Source organism: Tetranychus urticae, chromosome 3 (assembly GCF_039701765.1).
Source record: "Tetranychus urticae isolate SD_2017Ah chromosome 3, NJAU_TeUrti_SD_1.0, whole genome shotgun sequence".
NCBI lineage: Eukaryota > Metazoa > Arthropoda > Arachnida > Trombidiformes > Tetranychidae > Tetranychus > Tetranychus urticae.
In genome coordinates, this window is record NC_142960.1 from 17,638,366 (window position 1) to 17,651,193 (window position 12,828).

The 12,828-nt window shown below is 31.9% G+C and overlaps 2 protein-coding genes and 1 long non-coding RNA gene across 3 annotated transcripts; 2 read left to right on the forward strand and 1 right to left on the reverse strand.

The window, feature by feature from the left end:
• The first annotated feature begins 8,783 nt into the window (after positions 1 to 8,783).
• Positions 8,784 to 9,175, forward strand: LOC149093516 (uncharacterized). The gene is made up of 2 exons (XR_016199844.1): positions 8,784 to 8,923; positions 9,087 to 9,175. It is a non-coding gene; the product is annotated as an uncharacterized LOC149093516 (long non-coding RNA).
• Positions 9,176 to 9,200: 25 nt separating this feature from the next.
• LOC107363054 (eukaryotic translation initiation factor 2 subunit 1) lies at positions 9,201 to 10,388 on the forward strand. The gene has a single exon (XM_025161010.2). It carries the CDS (start codon positions 9,280 to 9,282, stop codon positions 10,285 to 10,287), a length of 1,008 nt encoding a protein of 335 aa, XP_025016778.1. The 5' UTR covers positions 9,201 to 9,279; the 3' UTR covers positions 10,288 to 10,388.
• A 23-nt stretch (positions 10,389 to 10,411) lies between these two features.
• Positions 10,412 to 12,478, reverse strand: Pss (phosphatidylserine synthase 1 homolog l(3)77CDf). The gene is made up of 4 exons (XM_015930219.3): positions 11,874 to 12,478; positions 11,493 to 11,803; positions 10,968 to 11,388; positions 10,412 to 10,887 (listed from the first exon to the last, which is right to left on the reverse strand). Exons 1-4 carry the CDS (start codon positions 12,366 to 12,368, stop codon positions 10,795 to 10,797), a joined length of 1,320 nt encoding a protein of 439 aa, XP_015785705.1. The 5' UTR covers positions 12,369 to 12,478; the 3' UTR covers positions 10,412 to 10,794.
• Positions 12,479 to 12,828: the final 350 nt, after the last annotated feature.

Consider the following 12,828-nt stretch of genomic DNA (forward strand, 5'->3'; position numbering starts at 1 on the left):
CACTGCTAGAAGCATTGGTTTTTAAATCAATATTTATTTCCTTAAGAAGTGTAGTCTTTGCCTTTCAATGACATTCACTTATTAGAGTTCAATTGTTCATGCGACTGATAAGATTAAACGTACTTGTTGACTGTCCATGCAAGTGGAGAAAATTTGAGAATTTAAATTTTGGTGAAATCTTTTTTAAATTTAAATTTAATGACTAGCCGGTCTCCAGACCATCAAGATTATGGATTCAGTCAAAAAAATTTACATTAAATAAAAAGCTAAACAAAAGCTTACACTTGGTACGAAAGATGATTTCAAGAGGTTCAATTAATTCTGGAATTCATCTAAAATTCAAATTAAAAATGTCCATAAATCCAGACTGCCCTTACCCCTAATTATCACTGTAAACCCAAAAAAAATTTAGATTTGTTACAATTCTTGTAAGCTGTTGGATCTTAGCAATTTTTTGGGAAAAAAACTAACATTTCTCGTTCCTCTACACAAAACATTTTGAAACTGAACCTCAAATAAACGTTAAATTGAATATTAAAATTTAAATAATGAGTCTAACATGGTGATATATGATATAAGAATAAAAAATATCACAATGTAAAATAACTGAGAATCCTTTAGTTACTGATATAAATTTAAATTTTATTATTTTACACCATTTGTTAAAATTTAATTTTGATATCAATTGAAACACATAGGAATCGTTTACCACAGAAAGTTTAACTGAGAAGAGTCTTTAAATGGTTGATTTTTTAAAGCAATATCTTCATCGGGTTCAAGAACAAAATGACTGGACATATTGAATTGTTCGAGGAGTGGACAGAAATAGTAAATTTTTTGTTGATTTTTCAGATTAAATTATTTTTTCTTCTGGTATTCGCTTTCGATAATCTAATTACAAATAAATCAATTTGCAACTAAATTTAGACAAATTTTATTTGGTTTTACAATTGAAAAGTTTCATTTTCAGAAACAAATATTAAATATTTTCCACAATCCGACTTTTCTCATTAATTTAATCAACAGTATTTGCAGCATCATATGAATTTTCGGATACGGTTACTGATAAAAGATATAATTCTGTATGTAAATGGAGCTACTTAATTCTAGATATTATCTCTAACTTATAGCTTCCCTTTAAGCAGCGAAATTAAATAACTGAGAGCAATCGTCTCGATGATGAATATTGAAAAGTGTAAACTATTTCGAATCTTTTCATCAAAAAATTTAAAAATTTAAAACAAAATACTTCTCATGAGATGAAACTGTACAGATCTTGATATAATGTGTGTTGAATATGGTGTGAATTGTTTCAAAGCAAAGTAATACATTAAGTCTTGTGAAAATTATTTACAATTTAATTTTAAATTCACAAAATGAAACATTTTCTCTCGTTTCTCATGAAATTTCAAGTCAAACTGAACTTTTGTCATTCATTTTCGCCGCTTCTCTTTGCCTTGGTTTTTTGATACACTTTTCCTTCGCCTTTTATGTTGGCTTGTCTTTTCTGATTCAACCTTTTCCTTCATTTTTGTGTTTTTCAGTCGCTTTTGAGATTTATGTTCATCGACTTTTGATGACTCAACATCTTGAAGTGCTGTTGATTTTTCCTCGCGTTTGCTCATTAGAACTGATATAATGGATACAAGACTTTTCGAGGCGATTTCCACCCCATTAATAGGTGAACTAGGCTTTGCTAATAGGCAACAAAAGTAGGTAATTAAGGCTAATATCACAAACACCGAAACGGTCATGATTGAATAGGTAAGTATTAACTGATAATCTGGTCCATCTTGATAGCGAACCACAATTTTATAAGAAATCATCCAATCGCTTATGTTGATATTCACATGGACTCTGTTGAATCCTTTTTCAGCCAACTTGGCCCAAGGCCTGCAAACCAACTGATAGTAATATTGAGATTCATCTAAAATGTTACAACTCATGTAACCTTCACGGTTTGGGTCGAAGATGCGAAAATATGTAAAAGATTTATAATAAGGATTGAAGTGAATAATATTTGTGTACAAAAGATTTTGAGTAAATGAATAGGAAATTGAAGTGATTATTGGGTTTGGGTTCACAGTTAAACCAAGAGCTTGATTGGTGAACTCAGTCAATTCATTGAAAAATATTGTAAAGGGAAAATGAGATTTCACTTTAACCGGTGTTACACCGAGTCCAAATAAACACCGAATGCAGGTTGAGTTGACCAATATACATTTAGATCTACTTGTAAGGTTGGTCTTCAAGTAAATATAACTGTCAAATGCAGCGTTAAAATGATTACCAATGATGAAGATTGGGTTGTTAGCTCCACCAAAGGTTGAACCAACAACACTATTCAACACAGGAGCGGGAAAAACATTACAAGGAATTTTTTTATACTTTTTACCATTTATCTTGACATCCAATTCAAGAGCTTCGACTTTGGTTTTAAGAAAATATTTACAAACAAATCTGGCTCTGTTTGGAGTTGATTGCGTTTCATTGCATTGGGTAAAAGATGACTCCAAGTGTATATTGTGCTGCGGATGTTTAACCAAATAAACTAATTCAAAAATGGTTGTGTGGTTCAAAAATATGAATGGAGGAAGGTTTGTAATGTGTGGATCAATCAGTCTATTTGAATTAAATGTTGAAATTGTTATTGGATCGTAATCAAAATGCGAAGCTAGACATCCAAATTTGACAACCAGATTCAAAGAGCTGTTGAATTCATAGTTTTTATCTAGTGAACTACTGACTGGTGTTGTATCACAATTGATTATTAATTGTATTCCCATTGTAATATTAATGGTTTTGCAGTTGATAATAGGTCCTGGAGTTGAGGCCAGTTCAAATTCAATTTTATCGACCTTCCAAGTTAAAGCTGAAGAGGCTGTATTATAAGATATTTTAACAGCTTCACCTCCACTTGATATTTCAATGGGTTTAATGTCAACAAATGAAATCCAAGTTATATCAGTTGGAATTAAATTACAATAAGATTGACCAGTACAGTTTAACCAGGTTTCAAAATAAATCAACAAAAACAAAACCCAATCAAGTCTAGGTTCAATGAAATGGTGAAACATGGAGCAAAACCAGAACCCAATTAAAGGTTAATTGTTCCCATTTAAACGAAACATTAGATTTACTATTAAGGATGTTGCCTTTGAAAAGCTTGTTGGTGTTTTGGTTGTTTCAATGTTTTGTTTTCTGGTTTAGGCAAAACCCAAAAGTGGATATTAAAGGTTGCTATTGAAGATGCTATGAGATTGAGATTTTAAAGTAACAATTGAATGTTTATTTACAATTGTATAATCTTGTGTTCAGTTTGTTTGGTTGATTGGCTTAAAATGTTCAGTTCACCATGAATTTGATTGGTGTAAACTCATTGGAAGCTCAGTTTTATTGCTTTATTTCATTTCATCTTTGGTTGGGTGTCTATTGTCAATTTTTATGCGGCAAGCAAGATTTTTATTTTCACTTTACATCACTTGACCCAAAGGAGATCGTTTCAATCAATGAAAAGATTTCAATTTATTTTCAAGCAGAGGTTGCTAGTATTAAGGACTTAAACGTCACTTTTAACGATTCTCTTGGTGCAACTATATTTTGTTTGAATAAAGTTTACACGACAATCGATCCTATGAATTCAATGGTCAGTTGTACAACAGGAACTTTTGATAATTTCATTTTCGGTTCACCTTTAGATCTTGTAACGATAATCTATTGTGGAAACACAGTTGATCTCCAAATAACAGCAAATGTTTCAAAAGTAATTGATCCAGAGATTGAAGATTACACCAAATATGTTTTCATGGGGGAACAAAGCAATGTTATACTCGACTATGCCAATATACATGAAAAACACATCAATTCAACAAGCCTTTCCTACAAAGAGACATATGCAAACATATACAAATGTGATAGAGTTAGTTTCAAGAATAAAGCGCACCGATTCAAGTGTCTGATGCCCCAGTTTAATCAAACCCAAGGCTTGGTAAATGGTACGATTGTTGATTTTGTGGTCTCTTTGACGGGTAGAGATTGGAAGACATTGAAGCTTAGTGTACTTCCCATGCCAACCATTGAAGGCACTTTGGGTTCAACCTTTGCTGGTGCCTTGAATCCAATCCTTATTATTGGCTCTGAGTTCTCGCCTCTATTTGCTTCTCAATTGCTTTTAGTGACGAGCAAGTCAAAGACTCCAAATAAATGTAGTTACTTTAATGAAACCCATCTCAGGTGTATAGCAGCTCATGGTCTAACACCGGTTAATCTGGCAACTCAAGTAAATGCTACCCTTCTATTGAGTCCAGACTTTAATATTTCCTCAACATGGACATTCACCCAAAACAAAAATCCAATCATTCTTTCAGCCGATTTTTCCTTTTCCAAACAAATACTGACTTTGCTACTTTACAATTACGTTTCTTATTACAAACAGTTTACAGCAATTGAAATTTTCGATGCAACCAGAAAAGAGGTTACACCATGCACAAAAGTTAGATTCACTTCTGTTTCAACTTTAACTTGTGAACCTGTGGTTTACCTTTCACCAGACGATCCTTATCACAATCATGTAACATTGAAAATAAGCTCTTGGCAAATCACTCACTGCATTAACTGTCCAACAAGTGCTTCATCCTACTCAAAGACTTTTATTGTCGTGGGAATTTTAAGTGCGTTTTTACTCTCAATTGCAACAGCCATAATAGTTTGTAACCAGTTAGAAACCAGTAACTCACTCGGTGTCTTCAAGCCTCGCAAGCCACTAGGCAAGGCATTAGGCAGGCCACTAGCCAAGCCTGTAGTCGAGCCCGTAGTCAAGTCAGAAGTCGAGTCTCTTTCTAATTCAGAAATCGTACCCCTTATCAAGTCAACAGTTGAACCACTTGCCAAGTCAGAAGTTGAGCCGCTAGCCAAGCCACTAGCCAAGCCTGTAGTCGAGTCTGTAGTCAAGTCAGAAATCGAACCCCTTTCCAAGTCAGAAGTTGAACCACTTGACAAGTCAGAGGTCGATGCAGTCAAGACACTAGTTAAGCCTCTAGTCAAAACACATAATAAAAGACAAGTTTCATTTTTAATTTCTCATAAAGACAATCATCGACCAGATTAAGTGGATATTCAGCGCTTAATGTTAGGTGTCCGAATCGTAAAGTCATGTTTACAGGGGAAAATTTTTGAATGTTGAATTTTGTCCTAACCTGGAAATGTTATTTCGAAGAAATTTTGCTAGAAAAATACCAAAACGGTATTAATAAATATATGCGAAAAGAGTCTTGAAAAACAGAAACGGCAAAAATATCTTATATCAATAATGTGTATAAAAGTGTATAATATAACTGAAAATTCATTTAAATCTGGTTTTAAGTTGAAATATGTTTCAAAATAAATCACTTAAGATTCAACTTCATTCATTTTTAAAAAGTAATCCTTCTATTTTCATTTCAATGAATAAAATAATACAGTTGAATTATCAAATTTTATTCAAATTTAAATAATTAATTTGGTTAAAAAAGATCTTTTCTCGAAACCTTCCCGTCAAAGTCGAATCTCAATCTTGCTTTATTGTAAATTTTATTTTTAAGAACCAGTTTGAAACAATTGGCTTTTTTAAAAAAATCCGGAATAAATACGGAATAAAATTTATATTTAACTTAATCATGGGAATAACTTGAAATTTCTTCTAGCATTCTGTGTATAACCCTAAATCTTATTCAATTTTCAGTGAATGTGATTCCTATTTACATCGATATCTACACTCTTAATATCTATATCAATGAAATATCACCCTGATATCAAAAAATTTTACCAGACTAATTTGCTGTTTAAAATGACTTTTTTTCAATTTATTTGTCCTAAAACCTCAACTCATCTGGATTTAAATTTTAAATCTCAATAACTGATATTGGGTTAAACCAGAAAAAATATAGCGATAAATTTTTCACTTCGTGGCAGAGGATTCAAGAGCACCTTAGAAACTATCATTGGAAAGCTGGTGAAATTAACTGGTAATATAAATTAAAATTTTTCCAAAATACCTTGTCGTCTTCTTGAACCATTCATCTCGATTCCTTCATCTCTAGGTTTAATAACTGACAAGCGAACTAGATACATCACTTATTCAGTTTCAGTAAAATTTAATATGAAATTTAAACAAACTAAATCAATGACCAAGTCTGTTTTCATGGAAATCAAGATTATTCCAAGGTTATACCCTCGGCGGGTTTCGGGTTCATGGATAAGTCACTTAAACATAGAGGAAGCCATGTATTTATTCATACAACTAGCCATAACTAAAACTTTAACCAATCTACTCAACTAATAGAGTGTTAATAGGTTTAACTCGCAATATTTCAAAACTAAAAGTGATCTTTGTTCCAATTCAGTCGTTAATCCTTTCCAAGGTTTTTAAAATAGCGGTGTGGCTCAAAAATGCCCACTACTGTCTGCAGCTGCACTGGTGCAACTGTTATAATGTTTGTCCGATCTGTGATATGTTAAGTTTAATAAATTATAATAGATTTTTTCATAATTTGAAACCTGAATGGTATTATATTGGACTCATCAGGAATAACAGATTTTAAATTTAAATAATTGTTTCATTCTCATTTTAATTTTTCTTGTACTTTGCCATTTGTTCATGTACATTTTATGGCATCGGAGTATTAAGGATACGACTGCTAATGCCGTCCATTTGAGCAAATTATTTGAAATTAAAAATAAAATTCCAACTCAAGGGGATTTGTATTGGTCTAAGGGAATATCTCTTGTGCAAATTAAAGATGTATCCATTGATTCGTAATTTGACAATCATATGATTCAAATTTTATTTACAATTAGGATAATAGGAGCTATCCGGGTTTTGGCCATGGGTCTATTATATATTATTAATCGATATTGATGAATATTATTCACTAGGGAAGGTTGCTGAGAGATATCGTATAATCAAGCTAATAGCCAGTTCCCTTTAAAATCACATTTAACATTTCTTCTTCTGGCGTTATATCAATTTTTATTTTTTAAAGAATCTGAAAATTAAAAAATTCCGATAACATTTAATTTCAATCTTTTTGTTTTCCTTTGATTGCTCTTATTTTAAATCGAAGCCAATTCCCATTTTTTTTAATTTAATTTTTCTGTTGATTTTGATTTTTTATTACATTCAAGTATTAATGAAGTCGCATTAAATGTTGTATGAAATTAGGAATGAATTCAAAATTTGATTTTTTGAAATTTAAAATTCAAAGTCATCGAATAGCAGTTCATTAAATCGTTATTTCTTCAGGTAAATATGAAGAATTATTAAAATCAGATTTCGAAGAAAATATTCAAGCTTCCAAAGTTTGTGCCATTATAAATTTTGTGGAAAAAATCGTTTTTTTAAAATTTCTATCATAACTCGGATTTGAACGATAATAAAGCACGACCTTTTTACGATGATCAATCTTTTGATCCTCTTCCAATTTAGATTGAATGTTACTTCTTAGCGTGCTTTGTTTTTTCGTGAAATGGTTCGATATCAAGCTTAAAATATTCAAGCTTCCAAAGTTTGTGCCATTATAAATTTTGTGGAAAAAATCGTTTTTTTAAAATTTCTATCATAACTCGGATTTGAACGATAATAAAGCACGACCTTTTTACGATGATCAATCTTTTGATCCTCTTCCAATTTAGATTGAATATTACTTCTTAGCGTGCTTTGTTTTTTCGTGAAATGGTTCGATATCAAGCTTAAAATATTCAAGCTTCCAAAGTTTGTGCCATTAAAAATTTTGTGGAAAAAATCGTTTTTCAAAATTTCTAGTCTTACATCTGTATCTAAATCATGATCCATAATGAGTCCTCATTGCATAGAATACAGAAACGTCGAACCCTCAACTTCGAAAAAATAAATTCATTGGGTATCAAGTAAAAGACTGTCAATCACTCGAGGCTTTAGCAAAGATTTTAAATTTTAACTTTTAATTTTCCTTCGCACTGAGATGAACCTTAGTCTTATTGAAAGGACAAATGATATCATCATTAGTTTGTCAATGATATGTATTAAGATGTGATGGAATATGAATTTTTCATGAGACAATAACGAAATAAATTTTTAACTTGAAATAACTTTAAGGTGGTTGAAAAAGTATGGTTTGAAAATGCTAAGATCTGCAATATCCATTCGTGATTCAAAGTTATTTGAGGCATATTTTTGTATTGAGTTTGCCGAACTGACTTGAAACAGATTCTTGAGCTTCTTGAGATTTTTGAGCCCAGGAGTTATCATTGAATTCTGGAATTATTAATATATAAGCAATTGGAATCAAAAATTAAGACTAGAAATTAGTTTCATTTAATTTTCATTACTGACAGAAGATGATTTTGCTGGTGTAGCAAATGTTTTAAAAAAAGGCTTTTTTCTCAACAGTTTTCATCGTTGTTGAATTTTTGAAATTTAAATATTTTGGGTCAAATATTTGATATGTAAATGAGTAACCCATGTGATATTTTTTATCATGATTATCATTAATTGATGGAATTTATTAGCTTTATCGTGAAAATGACTTGGATTTGCAAACCTCCAAGAATAAATCACGGAAATAAAGTTGATTTTACTAGGACTTAGGAATAATTGGTTTGGAACGATGGCAATTACTACCGAATAAAATTAAATTTAAATTTGTATCATTTTTACATTTTTAAGTAAAGTATTTAATTCTTAAGCATCTGGTCAAATGGTCTGCTCGCAATTTGAATCGCGAGCTTCAAATGGCATTTTTCATTTTTATTTATTGCACTTTTAATAGACTGATTAGTGCTTTGTTAAAAGATCGGAGAAAAGTTGTTCCGATTTTGATTTGGTTTAAATTGTACATAATTGATGATTTTGGATTTACTGCTTTGGTGAAAAGATCTGACATCTCTAAATCAGTGATCAAAGTGCTGTGTAAGTATTCTTATGTCGAATGCGATCTTGTGTTAATGCTGGGATAAGAATATATTTTCGCAGACTGATATCGAAAGGCGTTTTGTATATTTGAAATTAAATTTTAACATTGGAGATTGATCTTTTAAATTTGAAATAATAACTAAATGTGGTGATGTTTTAGGTTGAAAAATTTTGAAAAGGGAATGGATTGTTTTGTTGAAAGCGAAGACTCAAGATGGAGCTGAAACCCTTGTTTATAATAGGGAAATGCGATAATTACATCATTGCGACAAGCTGTTTATCTGTTAACCGGACTGTTGTTACAATTTGAAATATCTCTTGGATTATTAATATTTTATTTTATTTAAGTTAAAATGCCTAATTTAAATTGTCGGTTTTATAAACAAAAATTTCCTGAAGTAGAAGATGTTGCTATGGTCATGGTGCGTCGAGTGGCCGAGATGGGTGCTTACGTTGACTTATTGGAGTATAACAACATTGAAGGCATGATTCTGCTTTCTGAACTGTCTCGTCGTCGTATTAGATCAATCAACAAACTTATCAGAATTGGACGAAGTGAATGTGTAGTTGTTATCCGTGTTGACAAAGATAAAGGATACATTGATTTATCCAAGAGAAGAGTTTCACCTGAGGATATAGTTAGATGTGAAGAAAAATTTGCCAAAAGTAAAGCTGTTAATAGTATTCTTCGCCATGTGGCTGAAATACTTGGTTATCAAACTGATGATCAATTAGAGGATCTTTATGAGCGTACAGCATGGTATTTTGATGAAAAATACAAGAAACAAGGCTGTGCATTTGACTATTTCAAGCTTGTTGTCAATGATGCTTCAGTATTGGATGAATGTGATCTTGATGACAAAACACGAGAGGCTCTTGTTACTCACATTAAAAGAAAATTGACACCACAAGCAGTTAAAGTTAGAGCTGATATTGATGTTGGCTGTTGTACCTATGAAGGTATTGATGCTGTTAAAGCAGCCTTACGTGCAGGAATAGCTTGTGGTTCACCAGAGATGCCAATCAAGATTAATTTGATAGCCCCTCCATCTTATGTTGTTACAACTCACACTATGGAAAGGGAATTTGGTTTAGCAACTTTAGATAAAGCCTTAAAAGAAATAGAAGAATCAATTACAAAAGCTGGAGGAATTTTCTCTATTAAACAAGCACCTAAAGTTGTTACCGATTTAGATGATCAAGAATTGCAAAAGAAATTAGAAAGATTGGAACAAATGAATGAAGAAGTTCCTGGTGATGATGATTATGATGAAGATGGTGATGGTGACAGCGATAGTGTTGATGAAGGAGGTGATGGTATTAGCAATAATAAACCATCAAAAGTCAAAGACGAAAATTAAATGAAACTCGATACTTTTCAAAAGTTTCTTAAAATAATGAATTTGTAGAACAAGTATTTCATTATCATTTGTATAAAGATGGTTTCTACATACACCTTTGATATTTTTTAGTCTCTCAAATTAATCTATTACGTTATGTAATTTATTTATTAATCAAAAATGTAGCCTTTTTTCCAAGTAATCGTCAAGATCGTCAAAAAGATTAAGTCAAATATTGATTGTATTGATTGTAGCATTATTACAGTTATTATTCAATCAATTATTACGATCATCAAAAAAATAGATTGCACATCTATCTACATGTAGATAAAAACTTTTTACACCTTTTATGAACTAGTTGAGCCTAATTTTTTTTTGGCATTTTGATAGCGAAAGGCTGGTTCGGAGTTCCTAGAATAGTTGTGAGAATTTTTGATGATACGTCCACCAACACACATCAAGAGATACACTTCAGAAAATTAAGAATTAGATTACGATTTTGAACTTGTTCTTCAAGACATTTATTTATCATCTATCTTTTCTAGATGAATGGTCTTGGCTACGACTGTTTAGCTTGGTCCACCAAACTCCTAGCGAAACAAAAACTATGCTGAGGATAAACTGAATAAAAAAAGATAAAAAATAAAATAATAGGTGAGATATTATCAAAATTTAGAAGATAATGTGCTAGTGCTACGTACCTGTATAATTATCCAAATAGCTATGTTCTTTATCTGAGTTTGAGCGAATAAATCAAGTCCAAATCTTATACAGATTATTGATTCAATAAACATGATGGCCCCAAATACCCAACATTGGCTACCAACACGCTTGCACCGCGCATCGACAACGTAAACATAATATTGTCGAAGACTAGGTGCAACAATCAATGCAATAATAGCAAGACGACCTATGCTTAAAGGATGACCAGGAGGTATTTCGAATATGTGTTTGAGAAAAAAAGTATTCAGTTCGGTGATTTGCCAGTAAATGACTAGTTGAGTGACTGCTAAGTATCTGATGTATGTACAAGAAGGATCAAGCCATTTCATGCTGGTCCAGCTTTCTGGGGTAAACTGAAGAACAGCTCGTTTGATTTTACCCTTAGTTGAACTTATATTCCTGATTGAAAAAGAGAAGACAAAAAAAATCGATTAATGGGGTATAAATTAAACATTTAAAATAGCAAGGATAGTTCATTTCCGATTTACTTCCGATCAACTCACTTTATACTTTCCCATTGATATTTTCTCATTTCTAATTTCCTGCAAATATACATTCCAAGCCAAATACCAGCTCCATTGCAGATAAGAACATCTAGAATTAAAGCATCCCACCAACATTCAATGAAATTTGGTAATAGATGAGAAAAAGTCATCTCAGTAATTTCCCAAGTAACACTGATTAACCAAGCAATTCCATAATGGCGAATCAACATGGCTTTCAAAGTCCAACCAAAAAAGTGCCCTAAAGCAAAAACATCCACATGACTCCAAACTCTTTCAATAGAGACATCGGAACAATTGATACCATATTCCTATTGTATAAAAATTAAGGTTAGAGTATAAGAATTAACCATGCAAATTAATAAACGAATTAAAGGTCACCTTTTCTCCATCAATTGTAAAGTCTTCGAGATCAGGGAAAACCCAGTTCAGCATAGATTTGACAGTATCATAATTTTGAAAAAGGATGAAAGTTAAAGCCATAAGATAGAGAACACTGATGCCAAAAACCATCCGCCACATGACAGGATGAGGTCGAGTGAATGGTCCATTTGGAAAGGCAAGAGTACTTATTACTAAGGATAAAAAAATGATGAACTTGACTCCAGCCCAAATATTGTCACTCAAACTCTCTTCAGTGTTACGAGTGAAAGCAAAATAAATTATCGGGATGAATGTAGATGTTAACAAAGTAATGGTATGCGATTTGTAGAAAAATGGAAGTTGAATGTTTTCAACTGGACGCTCGTTAATCGAGTAAAAAAGGTTGTCCCTTGAATCTGCAGCATCTTCACCGCCATCAGGATCAGCGGATTCACTACCAGATGACTTTAAACGAGTAAACAGAGGGGATTTCTTTGGCGTAGCAGAAGACATAAATAATAGAATAAAAAAACACCAATTTGTACACAAAAAGTAAAAAAAACTAAAAAAGAGCTGGAAGAATGAAGTGATATCCCGAGAAGCTCATTCAGGCATTGAATTCAACGATTGAATGGCAACAAAAATCATTCTGTTAAAGTCTGGACAGAATGCTTTCGCTCAGCTATTGGTTACTAGGTAAACAGTTTCTCTAGTGGCAAAAACTGGTTACTAAAGTAACCAACGCAGGCCCTTCGAGGATTTAGCCAAGAAAATGAATTAACAATTAACAATTAAACTACTGAATTCATATCATCATAATATTTACTCTAGAATTTTTTTGAAAATTAATCGACAATAAATAATAATAATTTTCCTCACTAAAAGTCTCTGGTTATCGATGTATCGACTTGTAATTTGAGTATATCGATGGTTAACAATCTTGTCAATTTTAATCATTTGATCAAAATCTGAT